The sequence below is a fragment of the Myotis daubentonii genome, chromosome 18 (assembly GCF_963259705.1).
Source record: "Myotis daubentonii chromosome 18, mMyoDau2.1, whole genome shotgun sequence".
Taxonomy (NCBI): domain Eukaryota; kingdom Metazoa; phylum Chordata; class Mammalia; order Chiroptera; family Vespertilionidae; genus Myotis; species Myotis daubentonii.
Genome location: NC_081857.1, coordinates 26,764,137 through 26,778,573, shown reverse-complemented (window position 1 = coordinate 26,778,573; position 14,437 = coordinate 26,764,137). Strand labels below are relative to the sequence as shown.

Here is a 14,437-nt window from a genome sequence, read left to right as displayed (position 1 = left end):
TTTTTTAGAAGGCTAATAAATTATAAAATTTTCTCCTTTTTCTTCTTTTTTTATGTGCATCTCTAAGACTGGTTTTAAGGGGTGTGGCCGGCGGTTTTGGACTCGATGAGTTTCCACCGAAATGTCGGAGAAGTCAGGCCAGAGTACAAAAGCAAAGGATGGGAAAAAGTATGCAACACTCAGTTTATTTAATACTTACAAGGGTAAATCATTAGAAACTCAGAAAACCACAGGTGAGTAAAATTAAATGGCATTTATATTTTTATGGCTTTTTTGCTTTTGTTACTATACCAATAAGTGGTGCACTAGAGCTTTTGCTGCTAAGAAGTGGGACAAACCCATGTCCACACACCCTATTTACAGTGAGCTTTTTTTTTTCTTTTTTTTTTTTTTACAGTGAGCTTTTTATGTACACAACACTTTTCAGGGGATATAAGTTATATATCTTACAATTAAAATCTATAAACATGTTTGTTTGTTTTTCTTGTTTGTTATTAGCAGAAAAGTAGAGTTGTGTGGTCTAAAGGGGAAACTGGTGCAAGGAGATTGGTAGGCATAGAGATACATGTTAGTGGGATTTATTTCCATTTCATATTATGGACTAGAAAGAGTCCTGTGGTTTCTTGGTTTTGTTTTTTGATACCTTAAACCCAGTGTTTACAATGAAAAGTGAAAGCTGGACCACATATGTTACATTAGCAGTGTTCATTATGCACATAAGATCAGCATATTTATTCTTTAACATACTAAGTTTTTGAGTTTGAAATAGATACTCCAAAAAAAATTACAAAACTGGCATTGTCAGTGTTCACCTTTTCATTGTGTATAGGATTTATTGTTAGAATTTTTACAGCATCTGGTTAGTGGCTTGATAGTTTATTTTAAATATAATCTCTGCATTGGATTTTGTTGCAGATGTGTAGCTTAAAGATTCTGACCTTAAAATATTAGGAAATAATAGTTCCAGATTTCATTAATTTCTATTTCTATATTGTTTTAAGAATAAAGTGGGTAATAAAATAGATGTTCTAAGAAAGTTGATGTTATTGATCTTTAGTTGCAGCTCGACATGGATTACAGAGTCTTGGAAAAGTTGGTATTTCACGGCGCATGCCTCCACCCGCTAACCTCCCAAGTCTCAAAGCAGAAAACAAAGGCAATGATCCTAACGTGAACATTGTACCTAAAGATGGCACAGGATGGGCATCAAAACAAGAGCAGCATGAAGAAGAAAAGTAAGTCAACGTCTAGTAAAGAGTGAAACCAGCCCCCTTTCTTGGTAGGGAACTTATGTTTAAGTTCTTTCTATTAGCTAGGTGGTGTGCTGGGTGTATGATATATGTCATGCCCTTTAAAGTTCATCAAGTCAAACTTTTGATTGATTTTCCCTGTAAGTGGGTTAAGTGGCAATAATTCCATACGTTAAGACAGAACAATGACAGTTGATAATAACAACTTTTCTTATAACCCTCTGTCAGGTTTCCTCCTCCCCCACTCCTACCAAATCAGGCTTTCTCTTTCTAGTGTGATTGGAAGTGGATTATATTGAATAATTCCATGGCACAAAGAATTTCTGTCTGCCTGGTTCCCTGAAACTATGCCTGGTGCACATTGTAGGTGCTCAAGTGGTATTATTTCATTGAATAAAGAATTAGCAGGAAAGCTGGAATAGAATTAGTGTCCCTGTTAATCATCATTCATTCAACAAATATTTAACATTCTGTATGTCAGGAATATGCGGGGCTCTTAATTTGTTGAATGATCAGTTTAAGTAGCAGTAATTTAAAAAAAATAAGGCAAGTATCTGGGTACTTAATGCTTTTTGCCTATATCATCAAATTTTTGTGCTCTTGTTTGGGGAGCTCTCTATAGTAGATTTGACTAATGGAGTAAAGCTTGTCAAAGATGGACTGTCCTCTGCCTCTTAGTTGTAGAATTATTTTGCAGTAGTAAGTCAGAGGTCCGAGTATACCAGAAACATATTGTATTTCTTAAGTGTCTTAACCACCTTTTTCCATATTTAAGCATTAACTCATTACAAGGATTGAATAAAACAGTAAACCCTTTTAAAAACACCTTTTACTTGGGGTGCATTAGGCAGATTGCTGTTACCTTTGAATACAGAAATAAGTACAGTGTTGAACCTGTTTACTGCCAGATGGAGAGCTTGCCTTATTAGCCTTATCCCCTGGCTAATTCCATCACTCCAGACCGTATGTATGTCTAAACTGTTAATTCTAATTATAAATGTTCACTTCTTCAAAATAGGTTTTGGGGAGCTATGTTCAATAATGAGTGTTTCTTTTTTTTTTACAAAATGGAAGTAAGCAGAGCTGTCTTCTTGGGTATTTATCCAAAGGTAGAAATGAAGGGGGACAAATACAGCTATACTTCATTTAAAGGGATGTTGCAGAGGGAAAGCTTTTGTGGAGGCTGCATCTGTGAGTAAATATGTAGCCAGAATAATTGTACAGAAATTCACCTTAAATACAACATTCAGTTTATTTTATTTAAACATAAAATATCTGAAATAATGGATTCATATTTTTTTTAAGAACACCAGAAGTTCCACCAGCACAGCCAAAACCTGGGGTTGCAGCTCCCCCAGAAGTAGCACCTGCTCCAAAATCATGGGCCAGTAACAAGCAAGGTGGGCAAGGAGATGGTAAGTGGACATTAGCTGGGGCACATGGTCAGGCTTGATAGTTACTGAACAGCCATGCAGGAGATATAGGGTGGATTAGTGTGCTGGCAGGGCGGAGAACATTGTCAAAGGATATACTCAGGCCCTATTAGGTGTCTTTTAAAAATCTCTTGGGCTAATTAAGATTCTAGGTCAAGAGCTATGTATGCCCTAATGATAATGAGTAAGATTTAAGAAGGAGTCTTTAGGATACACGCTGTCCCATATTATTTTATCTTTATCCTACATGACCAGATAAAGCTTGTACTTTCAACTGTTTGAGACAAGTACATGTAGATTGCTAGAAACCATATTCATCTTCATCTATGTACCCTAACCTCTCTGTTTCAAACATACTGCTCATGATTTCCATGGTAGAGTAGAACTAGAGAGTAACCCGAAACATAAGTTAGAATACTTCTCTCCCCACAGGGAATTGTGGACACCCTAGCAAAAATTTTTCCACTTAAAAACAGGAAATGTCTATAAAATATTGTACGGAAAAATTCATCTAAGCCCTGAAGCTAATAAAATCAGCTCTTTTAATATATACAAGTATAACAAATACGCAGGCAGATAGGGTAGGTAGGTAAAGAATGAGGGTCAACTAGTAGCTCAACAGTAAATTAAATGAAAGTAGGCAATGAGATGAAGGCATTTTAGCCTCACCATGGTACTTGAAGTATTCATTAAAATCTATTTCAGCCCTAGCTGGTTTGGTTCAATGGATAGAACGTCAGCCCACAGACTAAAGGGTCACAGGGTTGATTCTGGTCAAGGACACGTATGTACCTCGGTTGCAGGCTCGATCCCCAGCACTGGTTGAGGTGCGTGTGGGAGGCAACCAATCAAGTGTCTTTCTGACATGGATGTTCTTCTCTGTCTCTCCCCCTCCCTTTTACTCTCTCTAAAATCAGTGGGAAATATATCCTTGAGGAAGGATTAACCAGAAAAAATCTTTTTCAGTGATATAATTTGAACGGATTCTTAGAGGTATTAAGGAATTTACTTCTGAAATAAATGAGAGAGAAACAAAAGTGAAACTCTTCACTTGCTTCATCTTAGTGAGTCCTCTGTGACAGTGTCTGGGATGTTCCTTAGATCTTTATCTCCTCATGGCTGTTCATTAACTTTCCAAGGGATTCTAAATCTAAATAATTAAAAAGTTTTGTGGATACGAATAATCATCATTGAAATATGCAATAATTTACCAGAAGAAGGCAGAGAGCTCTATCCTGGGAGGGTTTTGAATATTCTTTGGTATGAAGGTTACATTCACGGTTTTGTTTTGTTTTTTAAAAAAATCTATAGGAATCCAGGTGAATAGTCATTTTCAGCAAGAATTTCCCAGCTTGCAGGCAGCTGGGGATCAGGAAAAAAAAGAAAAAGAAGCAAATGATGACAACTATGGACCTGGACCCAGTTTACGCCCACCAAGTAAGAGTACTTTCTGTTTAAAAAAACCTAGAATGAGGTTACATTTGTGTTTTATCTTGTGATGTAACTTCCTGCCTGCTAGTGTTGTATGTATGACTCGCCTATTTTTAAAAGGCAGACAGTAACTAGTTGTTCGCCATTCAAGTGTGGTTTCTACATTAACAGTATCAGTTCAACTTGAGAACTTGTTGGAAGTATACATCATAACAAGATGCCTAGGTGACTTATTTGCACACTAATATTTGGTTGTTTTTACAATAGTAAAATATTTAAGGCAAACCTCCAATATGCATATACTTACGTATTTATAAATTATTCTTTTCCTACTCCATTAATATTTAGGGATCCCTTGCTTTTGAATTCAAACCCAGGAACCAAATAAGTTTGGATAGTGAGAGATACTTGCATGTATATTACAAAGCAAAAATTTGAAATAGAAATATAAAATCTTTGAGATTTCTTTAAGGCTTATTATTTGTATTAGTTTCATATTGTCATTACCAAATATCTCAAAGGACCTGTATTCCTGGGGAAGTTCCTCTTTACAGTAATGGTTACAAATTCATATTTCTGATATCCTGATACATTTTGTATTTTGAGGCTCATTTCTTGTCAGGTCTGGGTAAATCATCTTATTTTATTTATTTATTTAATCCTCACCTGAGGATATGTTTTTTAAGAAAGAGGAAGGGAGAGGAAGAGAAACACAGATGGGTTGCCTCCTATACTCGTCCCAAATGGGGAACAAACCCTCAATGTAGGTATGTGCCCTGACCAGGAATTGAACCCATGGCCCTTTGGTGGATGGGACGACATTCTAACTAACCGAGCCACCCAATCAGGGCATCTTTTTTTTTTTTTTTTTTTTTTAAGTGTCATGATGTTCAGGAATTTATATTAGGAATAGAGTGTCAGCTCTGCTATTTTCCTTTTATTTTCATCACTTATCTGTTACTGCAAAACCAATTTGGCAACTTTAAACAAGAAACTGAGCCCTGCCCTGACCGGTTTGGTTCAGTGGATGGAGCGTCGGCCTGCGGACTGAGGGGTCTCGGGTTCGATACTGGTCAGGGGCATGTGCCTTGGTTGTGGGCACGTCCCCAGTGGGGGGTGTGCAGGAGGCGGCTGATTGATGTTTCTCTCTCATTGATGTTTGTGACTCTCTATCCCTCTCCCTTCCTCTCTGTAAAAAAATCAATAAAAATATTTTTAAAAAGAAAGAAAGAAAGAAACTGAGCCCTGACCGGTTTGGCTCAGTGGATGGGGCGTCGGCCTGCAGACTGAAAGGTCCCAGGTTCGATTCCGGTCAAGGGCATGTACCTTGGTTGTGGGCACATCCCCAGTAGGAGGTGTGCAGGAGGCAGCTGATAGATGTTTCTCTCTCATCGATGTTTCTAGCTCCCTATCCCCCTCCTTTCCTCTCTGTAAAAAATCAATAAAATACATATTTAAAAAAAACAAAACAAAAAACTGAATGGACTGACGGTTTCACACAGTACCTGAGAGTCAAGGAATGTGGAAACAGCTTAGCTGGAGGTTCTGGCTCAGGAACTCCCTTCACAGTTGAAGTAAAGCTGTCATCTGATGCTGATTTTACTAGGGCTGCTGTTCGAAGCTCACTCATGTTGACCTGCCATCCCTTCTGTTCTGTTCTGCAGGTTACACCGATCAGTCCTGGTACACTGTGAGTGGGTGGTAGACAGGGTGTGAATACCAGGTGATAAAAGACCCTTTGAGGCTACCTACCAAACAAGGATTCCTTGTAAAACCACTTACCAGTCTTACTTGGTTAAGTGTAGTTGAACCAGATAATATAGTCACTAAATCTGCTCACTTGGTTACATATAACTAGCAATAGTAGGTTGAAAACATGAATGAACATTATTGTCAAACCTTCTGGGTTGTAGAACTCTTACTCCCTACCCTAAGGAACTTCAGGCATAACTGTGATTTTAAACTCAATATAAAATATTGGTAAAGCTTAATAGAGAACTACTAATGTTTTCTTCCCCTACCACATATTTTGTTTTGGTGACACCTTCTGAGGTACATCTTCTCTGCCACTGCTCTTGACTACCTGAAGCTTTAGTAGGGCCTAGATTAGATTTTCACTCTGTTACATTTTCAGATTTTTTCTTAATTCCTTTCTTATCTCCCTCTGCACTAGATGTTGCTTGTTGGAGAGACGGTGGTAAGTCTGCTGGCTCACCCTCAACATCTGACCAAGACGAAAAGCTTCCTGGCCAGGATGAAAGCACAGCTGGGTCATCAGAGCAAAATGACATCCTCAAAGTAGTAGAAAAGAGGATAGCTTGTGGTCCTCCACAGGCTAAACTGAATGGACAGCAGCCTGCCCTGGCTTCCCAGTACCGAGCTATGATGCCTCCTTATGTGAGTATCGCTAAAGAGCAAGTGCTTAAATAAGAGGTGTTTGATCGGGGTTCCAAAAAGAGACTCGGAATGGGGAAAAGTTTAGGTTTTTATTTTCATTAACAACTAATAAAAATTAACATTTTCTTTGATAATGATTTAGGAAACAAATCACAGTACCTGTGTTTTTATTATTAATAGGGGTCATTGATATTTTCATATCATATTATATCGTTTTAGATATTTCAAAATGTTCTTTATACTCAACATTACTTCATAATATTTATTAGGCTCATGGAGAGACCCACTTGTTATTTAATGACCTAATAAAGAAGTACATACACTACTATGTGACATTTGTTTTTTAAATATTGTGGTGACAGAATTTTAGTATAATTGTCATATTTCACATCTATAGATTGTGCATTTTAAGACATTTTTATTTTAAAAGTCCATAGAATTTATCAGACTGCCAAAGGAGTCATGTATGGCACAGAAAGGGTTAATACTGCTTTAGTTCTAAAGTCTTTATTGGTATATCTTTTTTAGCTTTTCATTATGGAATATTTTAAACATATGTAAAAATAGAAATAATAGGACAGTGAACCTCTCTCTTCCCATATCTACCATCCATATTTAACAGTTAATTTGTGGTCACTCTTATCTCCTGTTTCCTACCATCTTGGATTATTAAATCAAATCCCAGATGTCTCTGTTTATAATTACTGTCTGCATAGTAACTTGACTCAGAATCCACCTGTCCCTACCCATAGGAAATCTCCAAGCCACTCCCCGTCCACCCCCCTTGGGGTATAAACTCTCCCTTATTTTTACCTGAACTTAGTTTCTCTTTATCAACAAATCTGCCTTCAATTAATCTGCCCCTGCATTAGGATCAAGTCTCACATTATTTCCTTTCAAGTATTTGAATTTGGTTAAGGCAGTGGTCGGCAAACTGCGGCTCGGCAAACCGGGCGCGCACGTAAAGTGCGATTGAAACTTCATGGCCCATGCGCAAAAGTTGGTATTTTGTGGAAGAGCCACACTCAAGGGGCCAAAGAGCCGCATGTGGCTCGCGAGCCGCGGTTTGCCGACCACGGGGTTAAGGCTTTGCTGTTTTCTGGGGTGCATGCATATGTTTTTTGGTTTTTCATGTCAGTTCACAATCACCTTTATGTAATCTTGTTAACAGGATAACAAGTTCTTCCTATGATGTGTGCTGGTGGTTGTCATTTGTAAACACTTGGTGGAGGCGGTAATCTTACAAATGGTATTTATCAATGTTTGTTTTCCACATTCAGATGTTTCAACAGTATCCGAGGATGGCATATCCTCCTCTTCATGGTCCCATGAGGTTTCCACCTTCTTTATCTGAAACAAACAAGTAAGACTACTAAATGATTAAAGTCCACATGAAACACATATATATGTTCATTAAGATTTTCTGGCGGTTGAGTGGATTGTGATGACTGATTTATTTTTCTGTTCTCAAAGTACTTGGCTAGCTTTTATACAACAAAATTATCTTACATAAAGTTCTGAAAACTGACAATTATGGCACTAAAAATCAATGGCACTTGTTTATTAGCCCTTCTTCTATAATGTTAAGGACTCCCCATTCTCTTTTTGCTTAATGCTCAGCATCCTCCTGAATGATGGTTTTTGTTAAAGTTCTGTATTTTGAGATTAGTATTAGCCATATTTTTCTTTAACATATATTTATTTTATTTTAAACCTTTGACAATTAAAAAACCTTGTCTGCTATTAAACAATTGCATAAGAATTATGTATTGTCCTAAATTTATATTTTAATATTGTAATTTCTTTATATAAATGCATTATATTTTATATATCATATATAAAACATTGTTGAATTGAAATGAACTAAATTCTAATCTTTTAATTTAGAATTATTAAACCTTTGTATTCTTTCTCCTTATAACCTCTCATTCATTAGAGGCCTTCGAGGAAGAGGCCCACCTCCTTCATGGGCCTCTGAGCCTGAACGCCCCTCCATCCTTAGTGCATCAGAACTGAAGGAGCTTGATAAATTTGATAATTTAGATGCTGAAGCAGATGAAGGTTGGGCAGGTAAGAGGCAAAATTAATGAAGCATCTAAAATTTTTTGATGCTTCTAAGCAATCCTTCTGAGTTTTCCTTATTTTAATAGGTGCCCAGATGGAAGTAGATTATACAGAACAGCTGAATTTCAGTGATGATGATGAGCAAGGAAGTAATAGTCCTAAAGAAAACAACAGGTAAGTTGTGATATCTTTTATGATTAATAGTATGAGTTTATTGGCATTAAATCTGAGAGGCTTCATTATTAATAGGCATTTGTTCTTTATAGAATTTCTACTTTCCATTCCAAGGACTTTATTGAGTGTGGATGTGATTAATGAGCCAATTTAAAAAGTACAGCTAATCAATAAATTAAAGTTTTTTGTTTCTAAAGAAAGTGCATATTTTAACAAAGATGTTTAGATAACTGCCATCTAATTGGAGATCTTTTTTAAAAATATATATATTTTATTGATTTTTTTATAGAGATGAAGGGAGAGGGGTAGGGAGTTAGAAACATCGATGAGAGAGAAACATTGATCAGCAGATCTTTTTTAATTCTCACCCAAGGATATGTGTATTGTTTTGAGAAAGAGGGAGAAACAGCAATCACTTGCCTCCTGTACACGCCCCAACTGGGGATCGAACCCACAACCTTTTGGTGTATAGGACGACATTCCGACCAACTGAGCAATTCAGCTAGGGCTAATTAGAGATATTTTGAGAGACAACATTAAGGACCATTTAAAACTTATTACTTGCTTGACCTGATCTATAATTTACAAAACTGGAGAAATGTTACTTGGGTTACTACATCAAGACAGGCTACATCAAGTCTTTGATTTTTTAAGCTTAACTAGCAGCGTCTTGGAAAATGGGAAGTTTATTTTTTCTTTCTTATGGAATATAGGGGCCCCAGCATCAGGAATATATAGGTTATGTGGCATAGCAGTTAGTCTTTTAAAATACACAGGAGCTTGCTTACATGCACACATTGGTGTCGTTTTTCAGCCATGGCATTGTAATACTCTACTGTTTCGCGATCAATTGTGAGATGCTGTGATTTGTTGTGGGTGTTTTTTTTAATACTGTAATTTGATTTATCTTTTTCATTAAGTTAAAATAAATTACAATACAGTTATTAAGTATCTGTAATATTATTAAGTTGCATTCAGTTGGGACTTTGTGTGAGGGTGATGGAAAATGACGGGCCATTTGCCAGGTTGTGTTGGGTGTGAATATATATATTTTTATTATTATTTTTTTAATCCTCACTTGAGGGTATTTTTCCATTGATTTTTAGAGAGAGGGAAAGACAGAGAGAAGCATCAATGTAAATAAAACATAAATTGGTTGCCTTCTGCATGCACCCCGACTAGGGTCCGGGCCCAGGCCAGTGAGGAGCCTGCATTCAAGGTATGTGCCCCTGACAAGAATCGAACCCAGGACCATTTGGTCTGCAGGCTGATGCTCTATCCACTGAGTCACCCCAGCTAGGGCTGTGAACATCTGTTTTTGACGGTACTGTACTTTATATTTTGTGGTGATAACTTGGCCAAGCCCAGTCCCCAGTACAGTATAGGTATATATAGTGGTGCTAATTTGTTTACATGTTGAATAAACAAATTAGCACCACTGCATCACAAAACCATCTTTCATTCCTTGATAGATTTTTTTCCCTTGAAACCATCTGGAAATATCCTTTTTATGTAAAGAAAATTCATTTACTTAAGGTAGAGTCTGTCCACCTCACTTTTTTTTCCACTTGGTTTTTTTTATTCTTCAGTGAGGATCAAGGTTCCAAAGCCTCTGAAAACACTGAGACTCGAAAAGAAGCAGATGAGGGGTGCAGCACTAAATCATCATCTCAGATACCCACCCAGCCACCAGTAGCAAAAGCTCCTTATGGGAAAGGACTGCCATTTAACCAGGTTTGTTGGGCTCAAGGAGATCTTTGTCCCTGCAGATACTATGGATGAATTAACCTTATTAATCAGAGTTGGACAAAGACTTAGCAAACGGAAATGGTATATTTTTTTCTTGAATAGCTCTAGATCTAAATCATAATTTTATTGCATATAATAGGAACTGTAATACAGTAACTAAAATTATTATGTAGAAACTAAACTTTTACCCTTTTTTTGGTATAACAATTCTGTCATATCGAAGTAAAGGAATAAATTGTTTTGCCAGGCTACCATTGCTGAAGGGCTTTATGGTTCACTGAATACTTTATACATCCTAGTCAGTAGTCATCTGTGAAATTGTACCCCGAGTAGGGAGGTCACACACAGGGACTAGAAACATCTATTAACTGTGAGCCATTTTGAAGAACATTATTAAAGAAGGGAAATATGTGGGCAACAAATACACTTGATCCTACTTCAAAGTAGCAAGAGCTTCATTGAGAACTGGGAATAAAAAAGAGCTACCTTCCAGAGAGTCCACTTAACTCCACGTATTAGTTGAAGTCACGCAAATAGATGGAGGAACCCGTCCCTTCAGGGCGTAAAAGTGGGTAGCTACCAGTCTCTATGAAAGTAAAAGAAAGTCAACAGACTTCAGTTACAGCACACTGTGATAAAGTGCTGCAAGAGAGAGTGCACATAGGAAATTCTTGGAGAATACTATGGAAAAGCCTTTACAAAAGACTTGGTACTTGAAGCAAGAATTAGCCAGTAAACACAGGAGAGCAATTCCTAGCAGTGAGAGCAAGAGTAAGAGCTATGTAAAAACCAGTCGTAGTTTTGTATGCTATAAAAGGAGGTTTAAATTTTGTTCTTAAAGCATTGGTTAGCCATTGGAGAATAAATTTGGAAACTCTGAAAAGGGATTTTTCAAGTATCCTTCATTCTAAATTTCATCATTTGTGTCAGTTTTAACATACTGGCATAATGGGAAATGATAATTCCTTTGTGAAAGAATAGAGATATGTATACACACACACACACACACACACACACACACACACACACACACACACACACACTAGGGGCCTGGTGCATGAATTCATGCACCATTGGGGTTCCTTGGCGTGGCCTGCAGGATTAAGCCAAAACCAGCTCTCCGACATCACCCAAAGGGTTCTGGATTGCGAGAGGGCGCAGGCCAGGCTGAGGGACCCCACTAGCGCACGATCAGGGACAGGGAGGGATGCGGGAGGTCTCCAGGGGGTGTCCGGCCTGTCTCACTCAGTCCCGATCAGCCAAACCCCAGCAGCAAGCTAATCTACTGGTCAGAACATCTGCCCCTGGTGGTTAGTGCACATAATAGCAGCTGGTCGACTGTCTGCCCCCTGGTGGTCAGTGCACATCATAGTGAGCGGTTGAGTGACCTTAGCATATTAAGCTTTGATTGGTTGAATGGACAACCAGACACTTAGCATAGGCTTCTATTATATAGGATATTTTTTATTGTTTAAAGTATTATATATGTCTCCTTTTCCCCTGATTGACCCCCCCACCTCCGGGGCAAGCACCCACCACCCCAGTGTCCATGTCCATTGGTTATGGTAATAGGCATGCATACAAGTCCTTTGATTGATCTCTAAACCCCCCTCCCTCCCCTGCCCCTTGTCTTTGGATCTGTTTTTATTCATCAGTTTATGTTGATAATTATATCCCACATATGAGTGATATCATATGATATTTATCTTTCTCTGACCAGCTTATTTTGATTAGCATAATGCTCTCCAGTTCCATCCATGCTGTTGCAAATGGTAAAAGTTCCTTCTTTTTTATAGCGGCATAGTATTCCATTGTGTAGATGTACCATGGTTTTCTACTCCACTCATCTGCTGATGGGCACTTAGGCTGTTTCCAAATCTTAACTATTGTAAATTGTGCTGCTATGAAAATAGGGTGCTTATATCCTTTCTGATTGGTGTTTCTGGTTTCTTGGGATATATTCCTAGAAGTGGGATCACTGCCTCAAATGGGAGTTCCATTTTTAGTTTTTTGAGGAAACTCCATACTGTCTTCCACAGTGGCTGCACCAGTCTGCATTCCCACCAGCAGTGCAGGAGAGTTCCTTTTTCTCCACATCCTCGCCAGCACTTATCATTAGTTGATTTGTTGGTGATAGCCATTCTGACGGATATGAGATGATACCTCATTGTCGTTTTGATTTGCATCTCTCAGATGATTAGTGACTTTGAGCATGTTTTCATATGTCTCTTGGCCTTCTGTATGTCCTCTTTCGAGAAGTGTCTATTTAGGACCTTTGTCTATTTATTGATTGGATTATTTATCTTCCTTTTGTTAAGTTATATGAGTTCCCTAGATGTTGGAGATTAAACCCTTATCGGTGATAACTGGCAGATATGTTCTTCCATGCAGTGGGCTTTCTTATTGTTTTGTTGATGGTTTCTTTTGCTGTGCAGAAGCTTTTTATTTTGATGTAGTCCCATTTGTTTATTTTCTCCTTAATTTCCATTGCCCTAGGAGCTGTATCAGTAAAGATATTGCTATGACAAATGTCTGATATTTTGCTGCCGAGAAATATTTTATAGACCATATTTTGATATCTAAATTTTTTCTGTGTTTGTGACACTGATGTATATATTAGCAAGTGAATATTCATATATTGTATCTGATTCCAACATGTTTTAGATGTATGTTGTTTTTTTCTTTAGGTAAATCTCAGTTTTAGTTTGATGTTAGAAAATCCAGAAAAAGTATTGGGCTTACATAAGTAAAAATTAAAAATTAGAGGCATATTTCTAAGCAGCCAGATTACCTGGGCTAGAATTCCAGACTTTATACACTAAAATTTTACTTTTTTGCAAAGTTCTTTTGAGATCCTAACCTTATAGAAATCACAGAGTAATTCTATAGAACGTAAAGTTATCTTGCAGTTTTATTGAAAACGAAGAAAGAATAATGATTGTTTGCTTTTTGTAATCTTGTGGTTTCACTGAAAAAAAAAATATACAGTCAGAAATATTTCCAGTAGATATTTTTCTCTAATTATTTTGTAACAATCTATAGGAACGTGGACCATCTTCTCACCTGCCACCACCCCCCAAGTTGCTTGCACAGCAGGTAAATTTTAACTACATGCTGGTTTATGATCTATATGTATTTGACTTTGTTTTCAGGAAAGATTCTGCATATGTGTTTTATTTATAACTATTACCAACTTTCTTTACCCTATAGCTCCTACATGTCTGCCTCTTCAAACCTTCCCTCTTTGTTCGTAGCTGATGAGCAAACTCCTCATTTTGCTAGGAAAACAAGAAGCACCCACTTTTCCCATTTTTGTGCCCTTCCTGTTCTGACTGCCTTCCTGTTGCCCGTACCTCTTTTCCATGTTCCCTGGATCCCGTCTTCTATCACTTGCCAGTAATATTATCTCTCAAACATCTTTTAAACCAGGCCTCCTTTCACTCTTACCCACCCTCCATCCCTTGTGAGTTTCTACTCTATTTCTCTGCTCTCCTTAATGGCAAAATCATTTCAGTGAGCTAATTGTACTTGTCTTCACTTTCTCATTAATATCTCCCACTATACCTTTGAAACTATTATTATCAAGGTCAATAATGACTTTCATCTTGCCAAATCCAATTCTCTTATCTTCATTTTACTTAATCTCAGCAGCAGTTGACATAGTTAATCTCTCCGTCCTTCTTAAAACTCTTTTTTTGCTTGCTTTTGAGGCATATTATTTTCTTCCCTTTCTTCAATTTGTATTCTTTTTGGGCCTCCTGTACTGGTCTTTGAGAGTTGGAGGGCTCAGGGCTGTGTTCTCACTCCCTTTTAGACATCTGGTAATACTGTCAACAATTTAAGAATATATTACAACTTAGTAAGACCCAAGAAAGTGATTTGAACATTCACTTCACAAAATAAGGTATACAGGTGGCCAACAAGCACATAAAAAGATGC

At 37.5% G+C, this 14,437-nt stretch overlaps 1 protein-coding gene across 22 annotated transcripts in view; it reads left to right on the top strand.

Moving 5' to 3' along the window:
* The window catches only part of PRRC2C (proline rich coiled-coil 2C), a 78,301-nt gene that overhangs the window by 20,004 nt on the left and 43,860 nt on the right, over positions 1–14,437 (top strand). For 17 of the 22 annotated variants that reach the window (XM_059675336.1, XM_059675333.1, XM_059675329.1 and 14 more), the window contains exons 2-11: positions 68–233; positions 1,058–1,235; positions 2,556–2,665; positions 3,995–4,120; positions 6,288–6,511; positions 7,792–7,874; positions 8,448–8,581; positions 8,662–8,749; positions 10,339–10,483; positions 13,541–13,594. In XM_059675336.1, coding sequence (XP_059531319.1) covers positions 122–233; positions 1,058–1,235; positions 2,556–2,665; positions 3,995–4,120; positions 6,288–6,511; positions 7,792–7,874; positions 8,448–8,581; positions 8,662–8,749; positions 10,339–10,483; positions 13,541–13,594 — 1,254 coding nt within the window. In that variant the 5' untranslated portion in view covers positions 68–121. Of the gene's footprint in view, positions 1–67; positions 234–1,057; positions 1,236–2,555; positions 2,666–3,994; positions 4,121–6,287; positions 6,512–7,791; positions 7,875–8,447; positions 8,582–8,661; positions 8,750–10,338; positions 10,484–13,540; positions 13,595–14,437 lie in introns of those variants that run through there. The other 5 variants (XM_059675339.1, XM_059675331.1, XM_059675328.1 and 2 more) reach the window with 3 other exon arrangements.